Source organism: Physcomitrium patens, chromosome 15 (genome assembly GCF_059467195.1).
Source record: "Physcomitrium patens ecotype Gransden chromosome 15, ASM5946719v1, whole genome shotgun sequence".
NCBI classification, from domain to species: domain Eukaryota; kingdom Viridiplantae; phylum Streptophyta; class Bryopsida; order Funariales; family Funariaceae; genus Physcomitrium; species Physcomitrium patens.
In genome coordinates, this window is record NC_143424.1 from 16,384,559 (window position 1) to 16,410,294 (window position 25,736).

Here is a 25,736-nt window from a genome sequence, read left to right on the forward strand (position 1 = left end):
TACACTATCAGAGATCAATAAGCCGTCTGAGGCTTCAACCTTCTGCAACCAATCAACTCATTTGCAAAGCCCTAGGACTGCTCGGAAACACCACTTCTATACAACTCCCACGGCACCACACCGACGACCCCCGAACCACCCATCCCAGCCGACACACACCATGAGACACGGCCCACCCTCCCCACCACAACTCCACAAATGCACACACAAGTCTCACCAAAACCGTTGCCATCATTATTGTACTATGAACATCAATTCCCCTCCACCTAACTGCGCCCATGAAATGAATTGTTCCCGCGCACAACGGGCGGAAAATCATCATCGCCATCGATCAATTTTACATGCCGCCAATGTCAATGTCTGGGGGCCTCGTACCGTATATCTCTGTATCAACACTTACCATCTGTAGAACTGTGCTAAATATCGGACCCACTTCCCTCCCCTTTTCTTTCACTCAGGGTAGAGAGCCAAAAACCTTGTTCACACGCTGAACCGCACTCCAAACGACGCACGTCGATCATCTCCCCCGCAACTATTCGACGGCCCGAGTGCTCAACCTGATTGCCTTTACACCATTACCGATCTGATCTGTCTTCCTACCCTAACTACCGCCCATTCCTACTCTCTACCTCATTCTCATTCGTTCCACGAGTGCGCAAAAATGGGACCCGACCCCATGTGCCCACCCATGCTCAAGTTCGACCGACCCGCCAGTCCCTGCACTGTCGCCGCATTGCTGCTGATCCACGGCGACATCGGGTTGCTCTCCACATAGCTTCCCATCTTCCCTTGCGACCCCGACCCTGGCGACATGTACAAAATTCCGCTCCGGGATAGCTCCCCCTGCAACACCGGATCGTACGCCGAGCTTTTCGAGCTCGCCTCCTCGCTCTCGCCCACCGAATTCTTCGGACTGTCCACCACAGCCCCCCTGTCCACGCTCCCTTGCCCCCCCTGCCCCCCCTGCTGCCCCTGCTGCTGGTACGCCGAGTTGCTCATCGGTGGCGAGTTCAACGCCCTCCCGTCGCCGCTCTGGTATGCGCTCGATCCCCCGCCCTCGAACCCTGACGTGCTCATCATGCTCCCGGAGCTCGGCATTCCCTGCCCCAGTAGTCCCCCGTTCCCGGAGCACGAACTCTCGCCGCCCCTTCTGTTCTGATCCTGTGGCAGTGCCTCCAATCCCATCAGGTTCCGCAGCAGCATCCCGTTCGTCGGCGGCGGGAACTTCGATTGCGTGCTCGGGGCCCGCATCGAATCCACTCCGAATCCCAACCGTGCCCGCTGGCTCTCCTCCCGCGAGCTCGATTCCCAGCTGTTTCGAGCCTGCTGCTGATACAGCATCTGCCACTCCATCAGGTTTTTCGACAGCCCCCCTTGACCCGACAACACCTCCGACGTCAGCTGGCTCCCCGGCCCGCCCGTCGAATGGGTAGACGTCTGCTGCTCTTCGTTCACCTGACTCTGGCTGTGGCTGTGCATTTGACTTGCCGTCGCACCAACTCGGGACTGCATCGCCGCCACCTCCGCTTCCTTCGCCGCCTTCATGGCCTCCGCTCCATGATGCCCACTCGCACCTGCCTGCTGGATCCGACCGGCGTCGTACCGAGAGATGTCGAAGTTTGTCACGGCGTTGATTCCACGGAATTTTATCGCCGCCAGGTCGTATGCCTCTGCTGCTTCCTCCTGCGTGCCTGACTCACACACACCCACGCCACGCCGACCGTTGGATCAGATCCCCACGTCTGCTGCAACTGCACATCTCCCTCCACATCCCAACAACACATACAAACCCCCTCCTCCTCTGCAAACCCCCAAGTCAAACTGCCACTCACTGTAAGTGCCCAGGTACAGGTCCTTGTTCCCGGCCACGCGCCCAATCCGTGCCTGCCACCTCCCGTGCTGATGGTGCCTCGTCACCCCTCGGTACATCGATGCCCCTCGAGAAAACCCGCTGCTTTTCCTGCCCACACCACGTTCCAACAACACTTCCACCACTTCAGAACCGCGCTCATCGTCGCCCCATTCTCCCACTCCGCTCCGCCACCTTCCTCTGCAGCGCCCTCGCCGCACACCCGCACCCGCTTCCCGCGTCCCACAATCTCTCCTCATCTATTTCTGGACCCTACACCCGCACCAACGCACATTCACACTCACACTCACCATCACAACCTCCCCACTCTTTACCTTCTCAACGACGCCACATACTCCTGCCGAGACATGTTCTTCATCTCCTCCAGCTCCGCCTCATACGTACTCAACTGTTGCACACCCATCCACCATTCCACGGTCATCAGCACCGCACCCAACCCATCCCTGCCACTCCGCCCCTCAACTGTCAACCGCCTCAAACCCCATCTCACCACACCACTCATCACGTACCGGGAAGTTGATGGTCGTGTTGGGACCCCAGTATTTCAGTGCCGCCAAGTCGTACGCCCTCGCCGCTTTCTCCTCTTTGTCGTAGCCTCCCAAGTACACTGTTCCACATCTCGCAGTTCACCCGCACCGTTAGACTCGCCACAAACCGCGCACCGCAAAACAATCACTCCGCATCCGCGCATCCTCACATTCTCCAACACCTCACGCGTTCCACTCAACAACCTCCAACGCCTCACACCAAAACCACCCTCTCTGCGCTTCACAATTTGCACGTCGTACCTTGCCGTCCCTTCCGAGTCTGCCCCTCCTTTCTACAACTGTTGTCCCACAGATGAGCCTCGTACCGTCCAGTCCACCGATGCCTACCATCCAATAACACAATGCACTCCAACGTCCTCAGACCACAAATCAGATTCCCCACACCCTCCGCACCCACCACCTTCCTATCCGCCCCACCCACATCCACTGTCAACCAACCAATTCTGCCCCGCCTGCACCCATTCCGCCCCCTCCCATCACATGTTTCCCTCCCAACTCCCACTGCAACACATCTGCGACCGACCCTCACTCGCTCACAACATACAGCTCGCACCCATCCACACCCACCTAGTCACGCCCCTGTACACGGATGTTCTCTGCCCAAACGTGTCGATGGACTTGCGCGGGGATGGCTCCTTGCTCCCAGCTCGCCCGGCGCCGCGCTTTCGCGGCTCAGGCCCCGTCGGACTCTCCGCGATCGGTAGCTGTCCGCCGCCGTGCACCGCAGCGGACCCGTTGCTCTGATGGGACCCGGCGCTCATGGACAGCGTCAGAGGTTGCAGCCCACTCAAGCCGTTCAGCACCCTCTTCTCCGCGGCCGCCTGATGCCGCAGCCACGTCTTCAATCCATAGTCCTCGCTCCCCGGATTCGGTGAACCTCCCGACGGCAGCTGCAGCGCGCAATCCGACAACAGCTCCGCAGTCGCGGATTGGTCCAGTGCCGCTTGCAGGAGGTTCTGCGGGTGCAACCGGCTGCCTGCCAGCAAATTGCTCTCCTGCAGCTCGTGCTGCACTCGGGACTGCTGGTGCTCGTACCCTTGCGGGTTCGTCAGGCTGGATTGATCCTGAACCCTACCGTACGCCACGTGATACGACGAGGGCACGTCGTGCAGAGACCCTCCGCCCGTCTGAGATGAGTATGGCAAGTTCACGTTGATGCGCGACTGCCCGTCGCGCCCGTAACTTGCACCCGGGTTTCCGGCGTTGTAGTACAGCGAGTCCAACTGCTGTTGCTGCGCCTCCCGGTCCGAGTATTGTCCACCCAACGACGCGCCGCCCAGAAAGTCCTCCAGCTTCGGCCCGTCGCGCGTCTCCGTACCGCTGCTCTGCAGCTCGTAGTGGCTGTGGGAACCCGTCAACTGCTGATCACCGGCGCCTCCGTTGCGCGTCAGCCTCGACAGCTGATCGGCCGTCAAAAGGGTATGCTGCTGGATTCCGCCATCCGACTGCATGCCGCGCTGCTGCGGCCAATGCTCTGCTGTCCACCCACAAGGACCAACACAACTCTCAACCATCAGTCTCCCAGGAGCACACGCAGACGTTAGCATTTGTGCCATCTTCGACTTACGGCACCTCACACGTTCAACTTGCACCTGGTAAGCGTAGACGTTTCATGATGTGCATAGGTGAGACCCGAGCACTTTCAAGTAAAATCGTGACACTTGGAGGACGACAACATCCTTGACCTGGACTCCTGAACAAGTTGGACTGGTACGAATCCTGACGCATGCCTACAAGGCTGAGAAGTCCAGGATTATGACTTTAATTATGCCGAGGAAGCTTAAGTGCGCAGGGAGCAATTTATCCGAAGTGAAACCTATCGTTTGGGATTACTTTTAAATGACTGTAGAGAACTGGGAAGGATTAGCACCAGAAGGTCTCTACGGCATCATAATCCTCAGAGGCAGTCTTCGCGACATGTCCACCTGGATTGGATGCAAATGAACGATGTAGAGCATCTTTAACACTAGCACAGACTAGCGCACGCAAGGATAGACCCGTGCATAATTTGGAGCCGAACAATTGACTTGATGAAACTATGGATTGATCAGCCGTCGTTAGTAACACCTTATGAATCATGAGCCTAACTTGCTGAAGGTGGCACTGAAAGCAAACATCTCAGATTTGTGAAGATGTAAATAGGAGAGGAGTTCTAAACTCGTGGTCATAGCTAGCGTCACTGAGGTTTTCAGCATTGAAATTGTCTTCGAGGAGGAACAGTTGGATGCTCTTGACATACTGGGTTGGATGTTTACTTTTCATTTTGTGCATTGAATGTTCAACGATCCTAACGTTTACTATGTCAACACTTTAATGCACAAATGGAAAAGGTCTTTTCGCTCTTGAAACGTCTGAGGAGTAAGTTGGTAATGAGCGAACTATCAGATTTGCCTACGAAGCAAGTTATCTGTCAGTTAGCAACGCATGTAAAGCGTCTCCTCGCGGAATCTATGATCAGAATGTAGAGTCAAGAAAGCTAGCTACAAAGCATGGCCTAAGCATATTCTAGGGTGAACTGCAGAGTCAGGTGAACGAGTGATTATTGTTATGGTTGACCCCAACATGCTTGGCCGACGCGACATATGGTAAAGCTTTCTTTTGAGAAGGAACATGTAATCTAGGAATTCAAGTTTCATGTATATATATATATATATATATATATATGTGAAGCTTTTATTTCTGTTACTTGGACAGTGGGATAGAATTACATGCACCTTTGCTAGAAAAGAGAAGACCAGAGGTTCCAGCCAAAGGAGACTGGGCTGAATCAAGGAGTCCTACGATTACTGGCATGCAGTGCGCCACTAGCGATGTCTACATAGGAGACTGGTTCTCGTCACAATCACGGCCACCTCGTCCCATCTCTACGTGGGTGTGGAGAGCACTGTTGAACTGTGAACGTTCAATGTCGACTCAAAAGCCAGCAGTTATCTGATCACGGGCCTAGACTTGGTCTTAAGGCAGCACATGCTGAGCTAATCATCAGCTGTCAATTTTGAGTACTAGAGAAATTCGATGAAACTAATGGTTTTGATAGACGCATTCTGCTGGTGAAGCAGAATCAGCATGATGTTGAGGTGAAGGGTCAGAAAAGTCGACATTCTTACCTGCACTGTGCGACCTAGTGAGGGCCTCCATGATGCAAAGGGATCCATCGGACCGCATCATCTCCAGCCCTTGAGCAGAATTTGAGTTGTCGCCATCGCCGCCGCTACGAAGAGGATTGTAACAACTATTCGCCGAGTTTTGAAAGCCGCCTATGTTATTACTATGGTTTTGCGACATACTTGATAGTATGAGACTGTTGGTACTGCGAGGCTGGTAGCTGATGGGGTCAGCTTGCTGCTTCACTGTGTCAAGGGCCAAAGGAGGGAATTGAGGAGAAAACCTGAGCCAGTGGTTCATAGACTTCATAAATATCCCTTCACTCTGAAACTGTCAGGGACACCGTCAGGTTACAACTGCAAAAATTGCACGTCAAGTCCCCCTCCCCCTCCCCACTCCTCCGGTCGCAATCTATGAGTATCTTGCATTCGGTTTATGCTAGTTTGTATCCTGCAAGTTCACGGAGTTAAGGGTTGGAAATGCGAATGCTTGATTAATGAGGATATCGTCGTTGTCCCCGCAGCTGTTTCAGCAAGTTGGTTAAAGTTTGAGGAGCACTACGGGCAACGGTGAGCCTGTGGTGAAATTTGTGTTCGTGGAAGCCAAGCTGGCTTTCACTACATGGTGTGATGTGCGTCAAAACCCAGCAAAACCAATTCCCATGCTGACCAGATCCTTCACGTGCATCATTTCCTTAACGTTGTATCGGTTTCCATGAGCTAACCTACGAACCCTTCCTTCTGGATCTTCACACGTGTTTGAGCCAAGAATGAGCAAGTAGAGAGCGCGACTCCTCCTATAATTGCCCCTCACACCCCTCTTCTTGGGTTTACGCAAAGATCAATAGCAATGCCTACAGCCTTCAGCGTCGCAGACACGAGAGATATCCGCAAATTCTGAACGAATCGGTATTCGTGCACAGAAGTAGCGATGATGATGCTGCTTCTCGTCTTGTTTACACTAGAATCTATCTTTACGGTTTGAAACCATGTACTGGAAGCTCCTATGAACGCCTAACAGCCGCAGCCCGTGGCCTCAGATCCCAGCATCATTTTCTGGATCATAACGGTACTCACTGAGGTTTGATGATGACTTCTGACAACAGTTGTCACTGTATCTCCATCATTGTCCCTTGCGTTCTCTTCTCGACAAACATCTCCTCACCGAAATGCAACTGCCTGGACCCCCGTCGGTGTGTTGAGCTCCTAACTGATGACAAAGAATAACCTTCGACCGGTAAGAACGTAGACAGTCATTTGCACTACTCAACGGAGTCCTGTCGTACTTTTGTGTTTCCACTCATGCGCTCGAAATGAAGCGACCAAAGGGGTTGGTTTCAGGTAGAAGGTACCATAAGAGCAACCCCAGTGCATCTACAACTCTCCATGCCCGGTGGTTCTCGCCTATCCAAACCCGCAGGACCCATACGCGTCGTCAGTGACGATACCTTGACGACTTTCTAGCGATTGAGCATCTACACGAAGGATCACACGCTGATAGCGACCCCGGCTTTCTGCTAATGTCAACGGACGGTCCTGCAGGTTGGCTATCAGTGCTTTCCGCGCGCTGAGAAGGAAGCGCTCGAAGGATCAGCTACCTGAATTACAGCATGAGGAACGAGTTCAAGCAGTTTGAGGCACCGCTATGAGGGTAAGACTCTTGGAAACGGACGAGCCTCTTCCGCCAGCTGCATGGGTCGCCGAAGCCTTTAATTATCACAAGATGGTCCCACAGATGACGAAGCCCAGTGCAAGTCTAGATCGAAGTTCTCATTAGGACACATCGCTCATATATGATGACAACCTCTCCTGCAAAACCCAGCTGCGCTACTGAAAAAATGGTAACAAGATCTGGTTGATTTTTCCGCACTCTACCGCCAGTCCTTAATACTGCAGGAACCCACTAGCGATGAACCCAAAATCCTTAGGGTCGAATCCTGATGAGCAAGAAACTCCCGAGCTATCACAGCGAGTGGCACTAGTTAAATGGAGTGCTAGGAAGAAAAGAAAGGTAGCAGCTCTCCCCAAGCAGGCTGTGCAGGCCCGACCTGACATATACCCCTATTAGCGTCGTTGCAGGTAGAAAAGGACACACACGATAGGGATTGAGGATTGGGGATTGGGGATGGGGATGGTGCGATTAACGACGATAAGCATAGAAGAAGAGAATGGAAATGCATAGCAACGGGCTTGTGGTGCGAGGGCTGGGATCACACTCCTTCTGGGCTGGACGACATCACCTCCACTAGTCTGCGAAACTGGCGCTGCTGCTGCTGCTGCAACGACGACGATGACGACGACGGCGACTCGCTCAGCAAGGAAACCGTAGCAGGAGACCAGTTTCGTCTGGTCTAGTCTGGTCTCATCGCTCACACTTTCTCTCTCCCCCCGTGTCTGTCTCTCTCTCGCTCTCTCTCTCTACTCTGGGCACAGCACTGCTGTTGCTGCCAGGATTCCTTGCAAAATTAACATCCGGAAAAAAATCACCGCTTGCACAGAAACCTTGAGTTACCCGCCCCTCGGGCTCTCTGTCCTGCCTTTCCAATGGGAAGAGGTCAATTTCCTGTTGCCTATTAGTGTTTTATTCCTTGACAAACCATCCCAAACAGTGGACACTGTTTGCGCCAGTGCTAAATCCGGAGTCTTACTGCAAAAGGACCTGGTATCCAACAAATCAAATTTCGAATACGGAGAAGTTTTTGAGTGACAATATTTTTCTAGGTTACCTTCAGATAAAATTCATGACCGATCAAATTCTTGTGATGCTATAAACTTCACTTTACACATATGGGGCATGGTCTCACATATTGAACTGGAAAATCCAGTCAAATTACTTGTAACTTGTGTTTGTTTTCTAGCAAATCACTGGCATTTGATTTTCAAGTATTCATTGATAAAATTTTCAGAAATTGTTGATCTACATGGATGTCCAAGTCAAAAGAGCTTTGATATCCCTTGATAGATGTAATGCAATGTGTTGTTTTGTTTTGTTTTGTTTTGATTGGGTTAATTAGTAGGATGAGTTCATTTGTTTAATCCATGATTAAAAAATAATATTCCAAAAATAAGATTTCTTTTTCTTTTTCCTTGAATTTCAACCAGCAAAACTTCTCGGCACATTAGTGCACAATAGGTTTGCACTGATCTTCATTTAAATAGACAAATTTAACATTTTGATGTGAAGGCTTCAGCATATGATTGGTTAATCACAATCCAATGCTCAAACATCTTCCAAAGCAATGTACACTCAAATTCAGGCAGTACATATCCACTGTCCTTTTCAAAGCACTGTGTTAAATCTGTTTGTCTATGGATATTTCTTTAGAACCCCTTAGCATGTTTGTGATGTATATAGTGAATTCCATGGGATTGAGCTATTCCGTCCCATACCCTCACTGACATGAGTGGGATCTGAAATTACATTTATATCAAAATTAGAGGCTTAGATTCACTATCTGTACTCCCATTGGCACACATCATACAATCAAAATGGGTGAGCTTGGTCTGAGACAAGGAATTTACAACAACATGATACGATGGAGTGGGTGTCCATGTGTACTTATTTGATTGCCATTATACATAACTTTGACACCAAGGAGTTGATGAGGCTCTGTCCCTGATTCATCCACCTACCTACCCACTCACCTGGCCACATGTAAGCCATGAAGAAAACTTGCTGCCTGTTGCCTCTCCATATTCTTGCTGCCCTTGTGAGGGTCTTCAGTCAAAGATGCAGGGTGATATATGATTCAGTGGATGAAGGCACAAATGTGAGCTGCTGTTTCTCCTGTTGCAGTCCAGAAGCCATGTACAAACTACTGTGTGCAGGAAGCCCCTTCCTCTGATTAGAGTAGTGGACAACTGTGAGCTTTAGCAACTAGTAACTAATCCTCCATTGTAATGGCCTCCAAGTATGCAGCAGCTCCATTAATGTGTGGTGATTCTATCCTGCAGCATGTGTGAAGATGTAAGGCTTGTGGTCTACACTGGTGCTGAGTGCTTTGGGAGAGTTTGATTCAGAAGCCAGATTGAAGAGGGAACTTGGTTAAGATAGTGTGTGTGTAGGTGTGAGTTAGTTGGAATGTGGACAAAACCCACCTCCTGAAGCACAAATCACAACACAATCATGCTTTGTTTTGATGTTGCTTTTCAGGGTTCCTCAATGTAGATCCAATGCCACAAAGGATTATGAACTGTAACCAAACATTCTCATGGTCACAGGCTTTGGAATAAAATCTGTACTAAGGAAAATCTTGCAACAATTTTTGAAAGCTCTGGTTGTTGTCTGAAGTACAAAGCATTAAGCATTAAAGTCAGTGATCAAAGTTGTTTATTTTTGTTTTTATTTATAGATGTATGTAAAAGAAAATGCTACATCACTTTTTTATAGATTATCAAAAAATCATAAACAAACCTCTAATGTTATTTTACTACTTAATTGAAAGCGAATGAAAAATTATCAGGTTGAATGCAAGTAAAACTCTATTTCAGTTTATCAATCAATAATTAATACTTGGTATGCTATACTCAAATAAATGGAAATATTGTCTATAACATGAGTAAAGAAATAAATAAAAAAATGTTAACATCAAATATACTAAAGTAATTATGATTATACATTTTTTAATCATAACAAAGACTTGAATCATCTCTTAAAATACTGATTTTTCCTTGTATTCATGAAGATATCAAAACGAAAATCACATGAGAACAAGATGAAAACATACATTCTACTTCGTGCAAATTTGAACTCCGTGGAAGAATTGTTTTATCCGTTGTATTAATTTGAAACAGTGTTCAAAAGATAGTCACAATAGTAAGGATAAGAAGCCATACAAGCATAACTAATTAATTCTTTTACAGAAACGTCCAATGCTGAAATATTCAAATATTTTGGGATTTAAATTGTGATATACTTGTTTATTTTCAGTTTTTATTTTCTTGGTGACCCTCAATCTTTTTTTTGATGGAATACCATTCTATTTTTATTTTTTTTCTTGCAAGACATATTAACGAATATCACCTTAATTTTTAACTTTGCATCATTGTGATGAGCATGCATACATTACTTGTAGAACTATGTTTAAAAATTTGAGGTTTTTGAAAGAAATTGGGAATTCTCAATATTTAGTCATTTTGAATAAGTGAGCACTCTATTTTGTACCCAACTTTATCATTTACAGTAATAAATTGTGAGTTGGTTTAACATGGGCTTCTAGAAGGAAAGTAGGGCTTCAAGCACAGAATTCTGCACAAACATACTAGTATTCTGGAATCTATGTTTATTGCAAACTATTCTTCAAAAAAAAACATACTGGGAAAAAAAAATCCTTTGTAGCAAAATTGTTATTCCCTTTAAAGAGTTTTCATTAATATGTGGAAGCATGTTCAATGTTGTCTAGTACAATTATAGAAATATTGTTCACCATAAAAATCAATAGCATTATAACAAAATTCAAAAAATATTACCAGTAATGTGGAGTATTAGTCAGTAGCATTTTAAAATTCCAAATCCGATTTGAGAACTTCAAACAATTTTGCATGGAAGGTTGCCAACAAACATTAATGGCATTGCCAACTTGATGTATCAACCAGATTTAAATTGTGCAACCATTTCCCACCCAATTGGTAAGCCAGAACGAGCGACAACCAGTATGAAAGCCCCAAATATTTATTGATAAGGGGGAGAGGATAAGTAGCAAGGCGGGACAAATGGGAAGGGGAAGGAGAACGGGAATGAGGAGGGGAAGGGGCGAGGGCTAGGTCCAACGGGGCCCTCCACCCACACATCAGTGGGGGGGGGGGGGGGCTAAGCTAAGCCAGGCAAGGCAAGACAAGGCAAGACAAGGCAAGGGAACCCACTTTCTATCCTGAAAGCGAAGATGGGACTGAGAAGAGCCTAGAACAACAACAAATGGGATGGAATTAGGTCAGAAAGCCGCTTCCCACCCAATTCGCCGGGCCAATCTCCAAATGAACGGCGAGCGAAGGAAAGGAAAGTGAAGCATGGTTCCCTCCCTTCCTCCCCTAAAAGAAGGGAGAAATGGGGGCAAACGGAAGGCGAGTGAGTGACTGACTCTGTGACTGACTGACTGACTGACTGGATCCTTTTCTTTCACCAGCCACCACCGTCTGGTTGGAATCAACACACAAGGGGTCCTATTTAGGGTTAGCGCTTGTCCACATGCTCCCATAAAGCAACCGACCAGCAATGTGAGGCAATCCATTAAACTGCTCTTTTCACGGGTCAGTTGAAGAATTCCCCTTCCAGCCCCCAAAAATCTGGGCATTTAAGGCTGGACCCGGCCTATTGAATCATTCAAAACCACCCCTCAATAGTATGGCACAAGTATCCTCCACGACCTGTTCCCGTGTGAGGCGTCCCGTTCCTCCCCCCTCCCGATGTCTGAGATGCGACAGAGAGCCCAGTTGGCCGTTTCTCCTGCGAAAATGCTTTCCATCGACGGCTGCGGTCGCTGCGACCTGGTCCAGGGGAAGAAGAAGATATGCTTCCTCATTCGGGGCGGACGAAACTAATTCATTCATCCATAATATATAGGGTTTGGATGTTCCCGCCCGTGAGTGAGTCCCCCTGTGAGGTTGCCGCCCCCTCCCCCCCTCTCTCTCTGGATTGCCCCCTAATTCACGCGAGTGTGGCAGAGAAAGGGAAGGGAAGGGGGGCCTCTGCGACCATTTCTCCTTTTCTCCATGGAACAACCCTCCCCAAACCACACCCCTCACTCACTCAAACTTCTCTCCAAATGTCTATCTATATTATTATTAATATTGTATTAATTATCTCTAACTGACCAGCTTCCCCATTTTACAGTCAGTCTATAGTCATCCCCTGGTTTTACATTAATGTTGTAAATATAGATATATTCCTCACCACATGGAAACTCTCTGCAACAAACACCAAATGAATAAAATCCATGGCCCTATTGCAGAGGCCTACCTACTACAATGGACTTGGGGCTGGGCACCCAACAGAAATACACACATGAGAGAGAGAGAGACTTCTCCGTGTTTCCAGCTCCCACACTTCCAAATCCTAATGTGTGTCTGTCTGAAAGCTCAGACATCAAGCAAAAAGGAGGGGGGTGTTTCCTTGTGCCAAGGGGGCTCCTCTGCAGTAGTATGATGCTGCACCACTGCTATTGGCTCCCCTCCCCTCCTCTGCCTGCCTCCCTTCAATAGTGGCCAGCATGCATGATTGCCCTGCCACTCCTTGGCAAAAGAGATTCTGTTCCAGAACTTGCTCTGAGTCAAAATCAAAACAATAGTATTAAACAACAAAGAAAAAATTAATTTAAATTAAAGTAATACATGTACCCATCCCATTCCCACCCTTTGATTGTATGGGAACAAAGACTCCAAAACATGACTTCATTCTTGTTACCCCCTTATCTTCATATACAGTACATACCTACTTACCCATGTGTCACTTTTCCATGATAAAAGAGGAAAAAAGAAAAAAGAAAAAAGAAAAAAGAAAGAGTAGAAACTAACAAACATACACAAAAAGTAGAAAGACTTAATTGAAAACCATGGAAAACTAAGATGTTCTTTGAAGTAAAATTATCTATATATATATATATATATATATTCAGTTAGTTTGAAATTATACTAAAATTTTCTAAAAGATCTGAAATCCAATTGCTTGAGTTGGATCTGATTTGTGCTTAAATTGTTGCTATTGTTTTTTTACTTACACACATCAATGTGCACATACAGTGAATACTAGCATAGTGTCTTCTTTACATTTCTTAAATGAAGTTCCTATTTTTTGCTCAATTAATACTTAAATCAAAGTGCTACAAGCATGTGTATGTATGCACATACAAACATCTGTATCTATAAGCATGTTTTAAAAATTACATTATTATTGTAAAATATGAAATTTATATAAATGTAGACCATTAAGTTTTGATAATTAAACAAAGTTAACCATCTTGTGAACCTGGTTATTCATATATATATATATATATATATATAGTAGACTATTGATGTTCTTAAACAAGTCCTTTTCTTTTGTCTTAGAATGTAACCAGCCTAGTTCAATTATCCCCTAATAACAACTTTTTACAACTTGTGAAGTATAGTATTCTTACAATGGATTTGAAATAAAATGTTCCTCTTCTTTCATTTCCAAAGAAGCATACATTCATAAAACTGGCCATATTTCAGTTTTTACAAATGAATGAAGTCACTTGCAGCAATATTGTAATTACAACTCAGCTCTTGCACAAAAAGATGTGAGAGACTAGATGAGTTTTTAAGCTCCTGTTTACAATCTTTGTAGATTCCCAACAAAATCAACAAAACAATTTTAAAAAATAATGCATTCCTAGGATTCATTCTGCAGGCTCAATGTCCAGATCCTTCAGCACAGTGTTGTTAAGTTCCACAATTCACATTACAGTTGTAGCTTGGAGTTGATTATCTCAGTCTCCCACATATCCATCAATAAGGTTGGCACTGGAGACAACAAGAGTTTACCCATCAGAATGGGATATTTTCTGGAGATGGTTATGGTGTTGAGTGAGAATGGAGCCATCCATCCATCTGTCACATGCATATCAAGTTTGAAAGAGTGACCAGGTATATGTGTATTTTCAAAGGGTTATGAGTTAGGGTGAGTGACCAGGTATATGTGTATTTTCAAAGGGTTATGAGTTAGGGTGAGTGACCAGGTATATGTGTATTTTCAATGGGTTTTGAGTTAGGGTGAGTGACCAGGTATATGTGTATTTTCAATGGGTTTTGAGTTAGGGTGAGTGACCAGGTATATGTGTATTTTCAATGGGTTATGAGTTAGGTGAGCAATCACTATTGCAAGAGGAGGATGGGGGGGGGGGGATCTGATTCACTACTGCAGAGGCAGCACCTCCACAACAACAACAGAAGAGCATGGAATGTCCCTTGTTCCCTGGCTTGGCTTGGCTTGGACCAGCTCTGGAGGCGTTGGCAGCAATGTTTCTTACTGTTGTCATCACCTTCCCCTTCCCCTTACCTCCTCATCTCTGTTCTGTGCCTCTGTGCAAAAGCAGAGCATTCTGGGCTTGTAGTCAACCTGATGTGCTTGAGTACAGGCTATGGAGATCCGGTTGCCTTGGAGCTTCTGGGAACTTCCAAATAGTCTACTAGGCTTGGGTCAGAGGATGGTGCCTCTTGCTCTTTCTTTTTTGGATCTCAGTTTGAAGTTATGGAAAAAAGGGTGTTCTGTGAAAGGCAATGGTTGTGTGATGACACACACTTGTAAACATGGAGGGACAATGAATATGCATGAACCGGTCAGGCACATTGTTGTAACTGGAAATGAAAGAAGAAGCTTATCACTGCTCTGCACATGGAGAACAGGAGTTAACTAGGATTCCAGTCACAAAAAACTCAACATGGGTGGCACATTTGAACAGCACACAGTATTTGCACATGCTGTGCAAGGATTTTCAAGGTGTTTGGATTGTATTTATGGTACAATTCACATTGAAGTGGTTCTGATCAGAAAGGAAGATTCCTGCAACATTTCACTTAGCTAGTTGGCACCCCAAGTTCATCACAGGGCTTTTCTAGTTTTCATTAGTAATAAAACCTCTCAACTTCAACCAATTACAAGCTTTAGAATTTGTAACATCTTGTCTTCTTTTTTGAGGATAAAGACCCTTATCATCTTTTTTACATGATTGTATCATGAACATGTGTGAGATGAACCAAAATTCCATGATCATCATAAGATCTCTAACAATTTGTGGGAAATCTCTTTCTGTTCTTTTTATTTTTACTTAATTATAAAAAAATGGCAATTCTTTTTAAACTAGTTTTAATGTGTGAGTGTCATAATATACTTATTACTATGAAAATATAAGCAACTATGGTTTATGACAAGCTTGCCATCAAAGAAAGAAAAGCCAGCAATTTCAAGGCATATAGAAAATTATAATTACTGCACTTGACACTTGTTTTGTTCATTAGATTTTTACCATATTTGCATTAGAATTGCTGCAAGGATCACAATTCTATGGCAATTCTTTGCAGTTTGGCCAAAAGACCCCTTGCAAAGTTATCCCACACAGCACTTCACCACCTCTGTAGAATTTAATAAATAGTGGTTTGTGCCACATCACTGTTGTGTAGCAGGCCCAAACTTATGCAGTGCTTGGCAACATAGGCATACAGCACCAAGCATGACCTTCACTCCTTATAGCTGGGACCAGTGCAGTGTCTATGTTACTTTAAACTGCAAGGTTAAGAGCCTTATGACCCAATTCATGTGGGTGCAAGCCACATAACTCCCAGTTGATATGGATTTACATCTTCATAATCTTTGGCATTACTATACAGCTTTTTGAATCTTTTATATACAAATATTCTCTCTTATATTGCTTCTCCTCATTTTTTAGATGATTATTTAGGTTGTTGTTTGATGATAACAATAAAATGGTTTGTGCACATGTTAGTTAACTTCTTCTTTACCTTAATGGTGCGAATCATAAAAGTGCAATGTCAGTGCTTCAGGTGGTGGCTTCACAATGTTCACATCCAACCTTCCTCCCTGCACTCCAGTAACCTCAGATGTATGTTAGATTGCTTTTGATTTCTTCTAGGTTCTTAAATGTCTGTAGAGTTTTAATGCAAAATACCATTGCTTTTGACTGCACCTAACCTAGATATTGCGTAAATGAATCATCATATACACTGCATACATATTAATGCCAACAAACATCTGATGAGAAAGATATACTAGAGTAATGACTATCTTCTCTAATGTCCATGTATTAGTGTCATGAACTTTAAGGTACATGCTTTCAAGTGGAATATTTATCCTTTGGCTTAAAATGCTGGTGTCTAGGGGCTGTGTTGGTCAGTGTTAAATGAGAAAAAGAGTACAATCTAGTCTGACTTTATTTGTTGGGGGTCACAGTCACTGCTTTCATTTTATTCTCTTCTTTCTGTCATCTTATCCTTTCTTTCTTCATGTGCTTTGGAGTAATACTCCAACTTGAGCAGACTCTATTCTTAAGATGTATACATACATTGATATGTATGCATTTGGTCAGATATATGATTTTACTTTTGCAATACTTTAGTTTTACTACATCTAGTGTCAAGTGCAAAGAATATGTTGTCAATACAGAAAGCCCAGAAGATCAATGTTTGCACTTGGGAAGGGTAATGCATGACTTCCCTTTGATATTTTGATCCATATTTTAGTATTTTTTGAAATGAACAACATTCTCAGAACTTGTGACAGTAGAGTCTTGTCCTATCTTAAAGCCAAGCCTGAGAAGATTTTACATGTGTGTAGAAAAGTGTGTGAGGGGTGATCAACTCATGTTTGCTTGCAAAGATGGATTCTGAGGTGATGCTAGAGCTGCAGTGAACAGATGAATCCATTGGGGAACATTAAACACAGCAGCTTAGGATTTGTGATAAGATAAGCTGCACACTTGTAGTTTGGCTCTTTCAAGCACTTTGGTTGTACCACAACTGCAGCCAATTAAATGGAAAGTGGTCAGAGGAGGATCAAACCGCCAGTCAAAATACTTGGCCATTGGGTTGTGCAGTCTCCCACATAAATGCAGCTGGCCCCAATTTGTGACTCTTCCCTGTCATGTTGGAGGGGCAAGGGTTTGACCTTGAACTCACACATAATTGCATTCCCTCTCTGTTTAGGTTAAGTTAACTACTTCCTTAACCTTCACACAAGCTAATGACTTATTACTCACTCATGACAGATTTTTCTTCCACCTTTGTCAGAGGAATGAAATCTACAAAGTTTGATTTCCGTCAACTAGGACAGCATTGCAGCAAAGCTACTGTAGAACCTGCTGGCCAAGGACTCTCTTGCTAGTCTCATCACCTTCTTCATTGTTTTCTTTCTTTTCCATGTTACATTTGAGACAAAATTAGGCTCTGTAAACAATAATATTTTTCATATCCAGTCTAATGACTTTTGGCCACCTACTAATACAGGAGGCAAGTGTAATGGTCTTCTGCTTTTGAATTTTGTATATTTTGGTCATTGAATTATGTTTTCTACAATGACCAACATGCACAGTTTTCCCAAATCTCTTCCAGTATTGGCTGTGTGTGGGTGGAAGCATGCCTTAGACATTGCTGCAATTAGAGTTTACCTACCTTGCTTTGTGGTGAACAAGAGCATGGGACAAGAGGATGAAGCTTGCTGGTCTGGGACAGAAAAGAGTAAGGGAAGAGAGCAAGGGCTCCTGGTTGGTCTTGCTCAGAGCCAAAGCCCCAACTGACCCTGCAGTGCCTCAGCTTTTGTGTTCATAACTCCCATGCTCCAATCACTCACTGTGACAATCCATCAGAAAGCCCTTTGACTCCCCTCCCCATCAAGTTTGTCAACTTGGGGATAGCTAAAGTTAATAGGGCAACATGATTGTGGAAATTTGGCTCTGAGCCAAGTGAGTAAGAACTTCCTTCTTGTGGGGTACAGGACCTCTACCTCCTGCTGCCGCTCTCCCCCTATTGAATGCCAATTGTGTGTGTGGATCATCTGGCTTGAATAAGGGCTTTGGTAGTTGTGCATGGCACTTCATCAAACTTCAGTGTCATTCTTCATTTGCTGTGTAGGTTTGGGATGTGTTCAAGTGGTTTTTATGCTTTTCCAGCAGAATGCATCATAGATTCCACTTGATCTTATTATGAACAGCTTCAATGTCAGTGCCATGTACTCTGCATACAGGACATTTCCACAGCTGTATTTCTTCTCCAGCAATTCACTTTGTGAAGACACAGCAGGGGAACAAAGTAAAACAAAAGGGGGAAAAAAATGAAAAAAGGAAAAAGGAAATCCTCTTGAGCTTTGTGCCTCTGATTATCAACACCTGATTGTATGGCTTCCTCAGGAATTCATAATACTGCCAAAGCACATTACCTAGTACCAACAACTTTGGAATGTCCTTACTTGTTTTTAGTAATATGCACATGAAACAGAATATATATATATATATATATATGCACATTCACACACAAGAAATTACAATTGGCATTAATGCACTCAAAACCAACATTGCCTTTGTTTGATGTTTGTTTCAATAGCACGGATATGCATGTTCTTGCATGGGACTTCAAGTATGGCCTCTCTGTATTCAATTTCACTTATACATGCAAATTACTTTGTCTGTTTTGTTTTGTTTTGTTTTATTTTGTTTTATTTTTGGGTGCAAGTACTGATTTTCCATTTCTCTACTCTAATTCAAGAGAACCCACTGCAAATATGTGTATCTCTAATTCAAAGGAAAGATCTTTCTCCAATGTTTGAAAAAAAATCTCTCCTTTGAATTAATGATTAAGATAGAACTCGAAGTCACAGTCCAATAAACAGTTTTTACAAACAGATATTAGTTATAAAATTTCTCCACGATTCCTTTGTCCAAACAAAGATTTTAATTCACGAAAAATTGATTATAATTTTTTTCACAAAGTTATTAGAGAATATACCTCCCCCCCTGCCTCTGTTCACTAGTATTTTGCATTTAATGAGGTTTGAAAAAAGAGTTTGACCATATTATTAGAGAGGCTTTGTATTGGTCACCAACTCTCAATTGTATGGACCTTCATCAAGTATACAAATTCAATTAATCAAAAATTTGTGCCCTGTTGCATTAAGCCCTATTTGATGTAGAGACTTCTTTGTAGAACACTTTTTTTTCTTATAGATGCAATAATCAGCTGTTGTGTCATCTTGTACTAGGGAGAAGTAAAGGCTTCAGTTCCTTGCCATCTACTTCAGGCCAACCATGATAATCTTGTTAAAGAAAGTTACATACAAAACAATGGCCAATTATTCTGCTCACAAGCAAGGTGGGTTATTGCACAAGATTGAGGAATACAAGTGGACTTCAGAGTCACCAAGGTTAGATAGCAAGAAGACTCATTTCTTAAAGATTGGCTTTGGGTGCTCTGTACAAATGTGGCTGTAAGATCACTCACCACTACCACCACCACCAGAGCAATAATATCATTTGGCAAAGCTTTGGTAGCTTGGGGGATGCCAAAACTGCTTAGAGCTGGAGCTGCTGTATATCTCTGAGCATATCTTTGCAGATCAACCTAGGTTGTTTATGGTTATGGTGGCCCCAGTGCTACCCCTCCCCCCATTGACCCTTAGACTGGGAGCCTGCGACTGCCCCTGCACTGATTTTTTACAGATACAATGAGGCAACCAACATGCTTCTAATTTTTGTTTCCATTTCTTATAGAACTGCTAACCATCTCCATCTCAGCTAGACTTGTACAAACCAAAATTGTATTACTCCTTATTAGATGTGATTGCATGCCTTCTTCTAATACAGTGGGTGAGAATGTTGTTCCAATAATGAAGCTGGGCAGGATGTGTCTAGTGATGGTGGTGCTAAGGAAGGGCTGTGCCTCCACTGCATCATTTCATCCTGCTGGGTAGTGCTTTCTTTCCTTTCCTGCCACCAAGTTACAACAATTCAAACAAATCAGATCTCCACTCATGTGAAGAAATACAACAATCCTTTCCCCCGATAGGCTCAACCCCAATCCTAGTCTGATTGATATTGTTTCCAATGGGGCCAGTGTCAGCTCCACTGGTGCCATAGCAAATCACACATCATGTCCTTGAGTGAAGCATGATTTTAATTTTAAATTTTTGAAACTGGTCTGCCTTCCAGTGGTGAGGACACAGTTGCCCCAAAGAAAGTCAAAAATCTGGACAACAGAGAGCTTTGCAGAAGACAGTTCATCTTCTACAAATGCCAGCCAGGGGAGGATAGTTGTTGATCTGCCTTCCACAAGTCAAACTCTGGTGTTCCTGGGCAGGATAGGGTTGGGCAGGGTTGGGCAGGGTAGTCACAGTCCAAGGGAGGATTCCAAGCCCAAGACTGACTGCAATGCAAGTCTGTTGACTGGGGCAGGCAGGCAGGCACACAGGCTAGAAGGAAAAAAGGTAGAAGATCTGCTGTGCTACAAGGACAGAGCTTAATAAGCCAAAGTCTGAGAAGCAGGAGGAGGAGGAGATGAAGAAGAAGAAGAAGGTGAAGAAGAAGAAGAATAGCATGAGTGAGGAGTAAGAGGCAGTAGCAGAGGCACCTCACCTTGGTTGTCCTCTTAAGTTGGCTAGGGAGGGCAGGGGAGGGGGAGCCTGGTGAGTGAGAGTGTGTAGGTGCTGGCTGACATGTGTGGCGCATGATGGAAGATGCTTCTTCTCATAATGGGGCATCTGCAAGAGAAGCCTTGGCTGCAAGATTGTGCCCCCCTGCCCTTCCCCTCTTCCCCTGTCCCTGCCCTGTCACACTGAGGAGCAGGATTTTCTCAGACAGACTTGCACTCTCTGTAGGGCAATCCAAATGGGTCCATCCAAATGCATTAACAAGTAGAAGGTGAGATGCCTTCACAATCCACAAGTACCAACCCCCATGCCTGCAACTCTGCACAGCCACACCCTGGGAGCTTCTTCTAATTCTACTTCTTCTTCCTCACTGTCATCTTTCCCCACTGCACCCTGCCCCCCATCCATGGCATAAACCTTGTTGCATCTATGTTGGGGGGGATGATGATAATTTGGTATTCAATCAATTTTGTTGTTACATGGAATTGCAGTTACCTAACAGTAGTACCAGTTACAATGGGCTGCCTGTCATATCCCTTTTATATTTATAACCTCTTCTTATTGGCCTGCTAAACAGACCTAGCCCATGTTATGACACATGGTTTTGGTGGAGTTTGGACAGGGCAGGGCAGGGGTTGTGTCCCACTGTCCTGTATGTGCCTGAGTGCTGCTGCTGCTGCCAAGTTCAATCCCCTTACAATGAAATTGTCCTGTGACCCAAGCTTCACTGGGTACCAAAGCTCTTCTTCTTCTTCTTCTTCTTCTATTTTCCTGAGCTGCTGCTGTGCCTCCGTCTGTCCATCATGGCCACTTTTGGGTTTGGTTTGGCATGGTGCATGAGTCAGACTGCAGAAGATTTGTCACTGTCTAGGTCAATGGTCAAGCTCACCTGTTGTTGTTGTGGTGGAGGAGGAACACACAGCAAGCTGTGAACACATCTTCCATCCATCCACCCATCCATCCATCCATTGAGGCTCTGGTTGATTCTACCAACGTTTTTCATCCAATGGATGCATGCACATTTTGCTCCTAAGCTCATGAAAACACTTTGGGGGTGTTCAATTGTCACTTTGAGGAATTTCTACATCACCCACAGCAAAGATTTGAACACAGCCAACAGTTTCTTTGCTAGGATATTTTATTTTAAAGTAAATAAGTGGAAAATAAAATTTGGAAGTGGAATTGATGATATTTTTTATAAAAAACAATTCTTGTTGCACTACAAAGTATATGCAGGCATTTCAAATCTAAATTTCTGACTTTAATGTGTAAGAAATGATTGATCTAGACATAGAGCGTGATAAAAGTTAATTTTTGTTAAGATACCAACTTAGGTAATATTCTTTTATTCTACTAAAAGAATCTATGAAAGTCTCTTCAGATTTGGTAGTTAGCATGGAAAAAAAATTAGATGTAAAAATCAATAATGAAAATTCCATTAAACTATGTTTTTACTTGGGTTTGATATCTATGGCAGGCAAAAAAGACAAGGATAAGGATATAAATCTAATAATATAAAAATAAAAAATATAATAAGATAAACATAAATTGATATGATAAGTTTTAAATCTCTCACAAAGCATAAAAATATTTGACGACATTCAGAGAATTTATGCTTATATTATAGAAAAGCTAAACATAATATAGAGCATTGTCCAAAGAATCAACACAATTACAAAATGAGAAGCATGCTTGTCAAAGAAGACGAGGTATCAAAAAATAAGTTTTTTCAGCTACAATAGGGACCGTGTGACTGGAATCTTGTATAAATCCTAATAAAGGTTCTATTTTTTCTTCACAATCCTCATCTTATTTTAAAATAGAATTTTATTTAAGGCCAAAGAATCACAAAAACTTAGCTTTATTATATTCAAGAGCCTTAGATTTTTTTATAGACAAAGATTTTGTCAAAAAATAAGAAATTTTATTGGTAAAAAAAACTAATTTTGTACATGTAAAAGTCACAAATGGTCGTTTGATATCTTTTAGAGATATTACACTTGAGATTGTTTCTTTAGTTATAGCAATTAAAGATCATAATAATATAATAATATTTAATATAATAAGATCTCTATTCAATCCAATTATTTTAGAATTATCTTGATTAAAAAAATATAATCCTCAAATGAATTGGATTTCTTGTAATCTTAATTTTTTTAGTAATTTAATCTAAAATTCCATTAGTCAAGTAAAAACACATAAGTTTAATATATCCAAATTCTTATTGATAGATGTGAGAACTTTCGTACATGCCGCAAAAGAAGGATCATCTTTTGTTATATATGCTATGCCTATTTTTGATGGTGGAAAGATGTCAAATAATATTCCTAATAAGTATCAATATTTTAAGGATGTTTTTAAAAAGAAGAATACAAATATTCTTTTAGAGTATCATCCTTATGATTGTTCCATCGATCTTCAAGAAAGAACTCAACCATCATTTGAATCAATCTATAGTCTATTACAAAATTAATTGATTATACTTAAGGAATACATTGATGAAAATTTGGCTAAGAATTTTATATATTATTCTAAATTTCTAGCTAGGGCTTCTATTTTATTTGTGAAGAAAAAAAAACAAATCTTTGTAAATGTGTATAGACTATCAAAGACTCAACAAGATCACCATCAAGAATAAGTATCTTTTATCTTTGATTTTAAAACTTCTTAATCAATTAAATCAAACAAAGATCTATATAAAAATAGATCTATGAGGAGCATATAATTTGATATGCATTAAAAAAAGAGATGAATGAAAAATTATGTTTCAAATGAGGTATGGATATTTTGAATATAATATCATACCTTTTGGACTCACAAATATATCAACTATTTTCCAACATTTAATAAATGATATCTTTTGTGAGTTTCTTGATGATTTTATTGTCTATTATTTTAACGACATCTTAATCTACTCTAAGAATATAGAAGAGCATGAAATTTATGTTTGTTGTTTATTACAAAATCTTAAAAATGTAGGATTATATGCCAAGTTAAAAAAGTGTATATCCTGTACTACTCAAGTTGACTTCTTAGAATACATCATTTCTAATGAAGGACTAATAATGGATCTGAAGAAGGTCCAAATTATCATGGATTGGAAGATTTCAAAAATAATAAAGGATGTATAATACTTTTTGGACTTTGCAAATTACTATTGAATCTTCATCAAGAAGTTTTTTCAAGTTGCAACTCTACTTATATATTTGACTTATAAAGACAAACTTGAGTGGAATAAAGAAGTCAAAGTATTGTTTGATTCTTTTAAAAAAGAATTTATTTTTGCATCAATCTTATACTGTGTTGACTTTTTCAATGCATTTTTTATAGAAATAAATGCATCAAACTTTACCTTAAGTATAGTATTATCACAAATGGAAGCAAATCACAAACTTTATCCAATAGTTTTTTATTCCATAAGCATTTTAAGAGCCAAGATTAATTATGAAATCTAAAATAAAGAACTCTTTGTAATTGTGGATTCACTTTAAGAATAGTGTCATTATTTAGAAGGCACCTCCAATCTAGTCACTATATCTACAAATCACAAGAACCTTGAGTATTTCATGTCCACACGTATTTTAAATTACTGCTAAGGTTGTTCGAGCATGTTCTTATTAATATTTGATTTTAAGATCACTTATTGACTTAAAAAATAATAAGATATATTGAATGTCCTTTCTAAACGTTCATATCTTATACAAAAAAAATATATATATATATCTTTTAATCATTAAAGAATAATTTTCTTGAAGCTAGAGCATTTTCACCTTTGAACAACAAAATCAACATTGATTCTTGATTCAATGTTTGTCAAGAAAATTCAATCAAGTATATTCTCTGATTTTCTTATTTATGATATCAAGAATAATTTTTTAAAGTCTTATGATATTTCCAAATTCGAATTCAAGAACAACCTACTTTACTTTGAGATACAATTATACATTCTAAAAGATGGGATACGATTACGTGTTCTTCAAACTTGTCATGAATTTTTAATAGTAGAATATTTTGGATACAACAAGACTTTGGAGCTAATTTCAAGAGATTGTTGGTGACCTCAAATGTGAAAGGCAGTCAAAGATTTTGTATAATTATGTGATATTTGTTCAAGATCCTAAACTCCTTACTATCAATCTTATGGACTTCTTAAGCCTTTACCTATTCCAAAACAACTATGATCTTTTATTTCTATGGATTTTATTATATATCTTTCAATTTCAAATTTTTATGATTCTATATTTGTGGTAGTAGATTATTTTACTAAATAACACATTCTATACTATGTACAAAATCTATCAAGGGTGAAGAAATGGCTAAGCTTTTTATTAATATCTATCGTTATCACAAATTGCCTATAGATATTAAATTAGATAGAAGGATTCAATTTATATCAAGATTTTAGAGAACCTTTTTCAAGATTTTAAAGATGGATATAAAGCTCTCTTTAGCTTTTCATCTTCAAACTAATGGGCAAACGGAATGAATGAATCATGTTTTGGAGGAGTACTTAACGTGTACCATCAATTATCATCAAGATGATTGAACAACTTTTTTATCATTGGCAAAGTTTGCATACAATTTGATACATTCTTCTATTCAAAAAATATCTTTTTTTGCCAATTATGGTTATCATTTACAAGTTGATACTTTTGACTTTTCAAAATTTGTTAATCCTGCAATAAAAGATTTGACAAATCATTTGTCACAGTTACATGCAACAATAAAAGCACAATTAAAGGAAGTTCAAGAATGACAAAAGATTAATATACATGCTTATCGCAAGGAACAACCACAATTCAATGTGGATGATAAAGTATGATTACTTTGTCACAATATTAAGACTATTCATCTTTGTGACAAGTTAGACTATAATAAGCTCAGACCTTTTTTTATTAGTAAAAAAATCAATTTTTTTGCTTATTGATTATATTTACCAAAGTCTATGAAGATCCACAATTGTATTTAATGTGTCCCTTCTTGAGCCAAATAAGACATTGAATATCTTGAAAAGAAGATAAATACCACCTTCTTCTATAGAAGTGAATAATAATTAAGAGTTTGAGGGAGAAGAAGCCTTAGACTCAACGTGATACCAAAATAGGTTGGAA

At 41.9% G+C, this 25,736-nt stretch overlaps 1 protein-coding gene across 3 annotated transcripts; it reads right to left on the bottom strand.

The window, feature by feature from the left end:
• Positions 1–211: 211 nt before the first annotated feature.
• LOC112292401 (uncharacterized) lies at positions 212–7,859 on the bottom strand. Of its 3 annotated transcripts, none has more exons than XM_024540835.3 (7): positions 5,526–7,859; positions 2,986–3,895; positions 2,659–2,741; positions 2,380–2,477; positions 2,185–2,258; positions 1,833–1,960; positions 212–1,691 (listed from the first exon to the last, which is right to left on the bottom strand). In XM_024540835.3, the coding sequence occupies exons 1-7, from the start codon at positions 5,830–5,832 to the stop codon at positions 637–639; spliced, it is 2,655 nt and encodes an 884-aa protein (XP_024396603.1). In that variant the 5' UTR covers positions 5,833–7,859; the 3' UTR covers positions 212–636. The 3 variants fall into 3 exon arrangements, with proteins under 3 accessions (XP_024396603.1, XP_024396604.1, XP_090112748.1); XM_024540836.3 differs by having other exon boundaries at positions 2,986–3,892; positions 5,526–7,111; XM_090256622.1 differs by lacking the exon at positions 5,526–7,859 and having other exon boundaries at positions 2,986–4,212.
• Between the last annotated feature and the right edge of the window lie 17,877 nt (positions 7,860–25,736).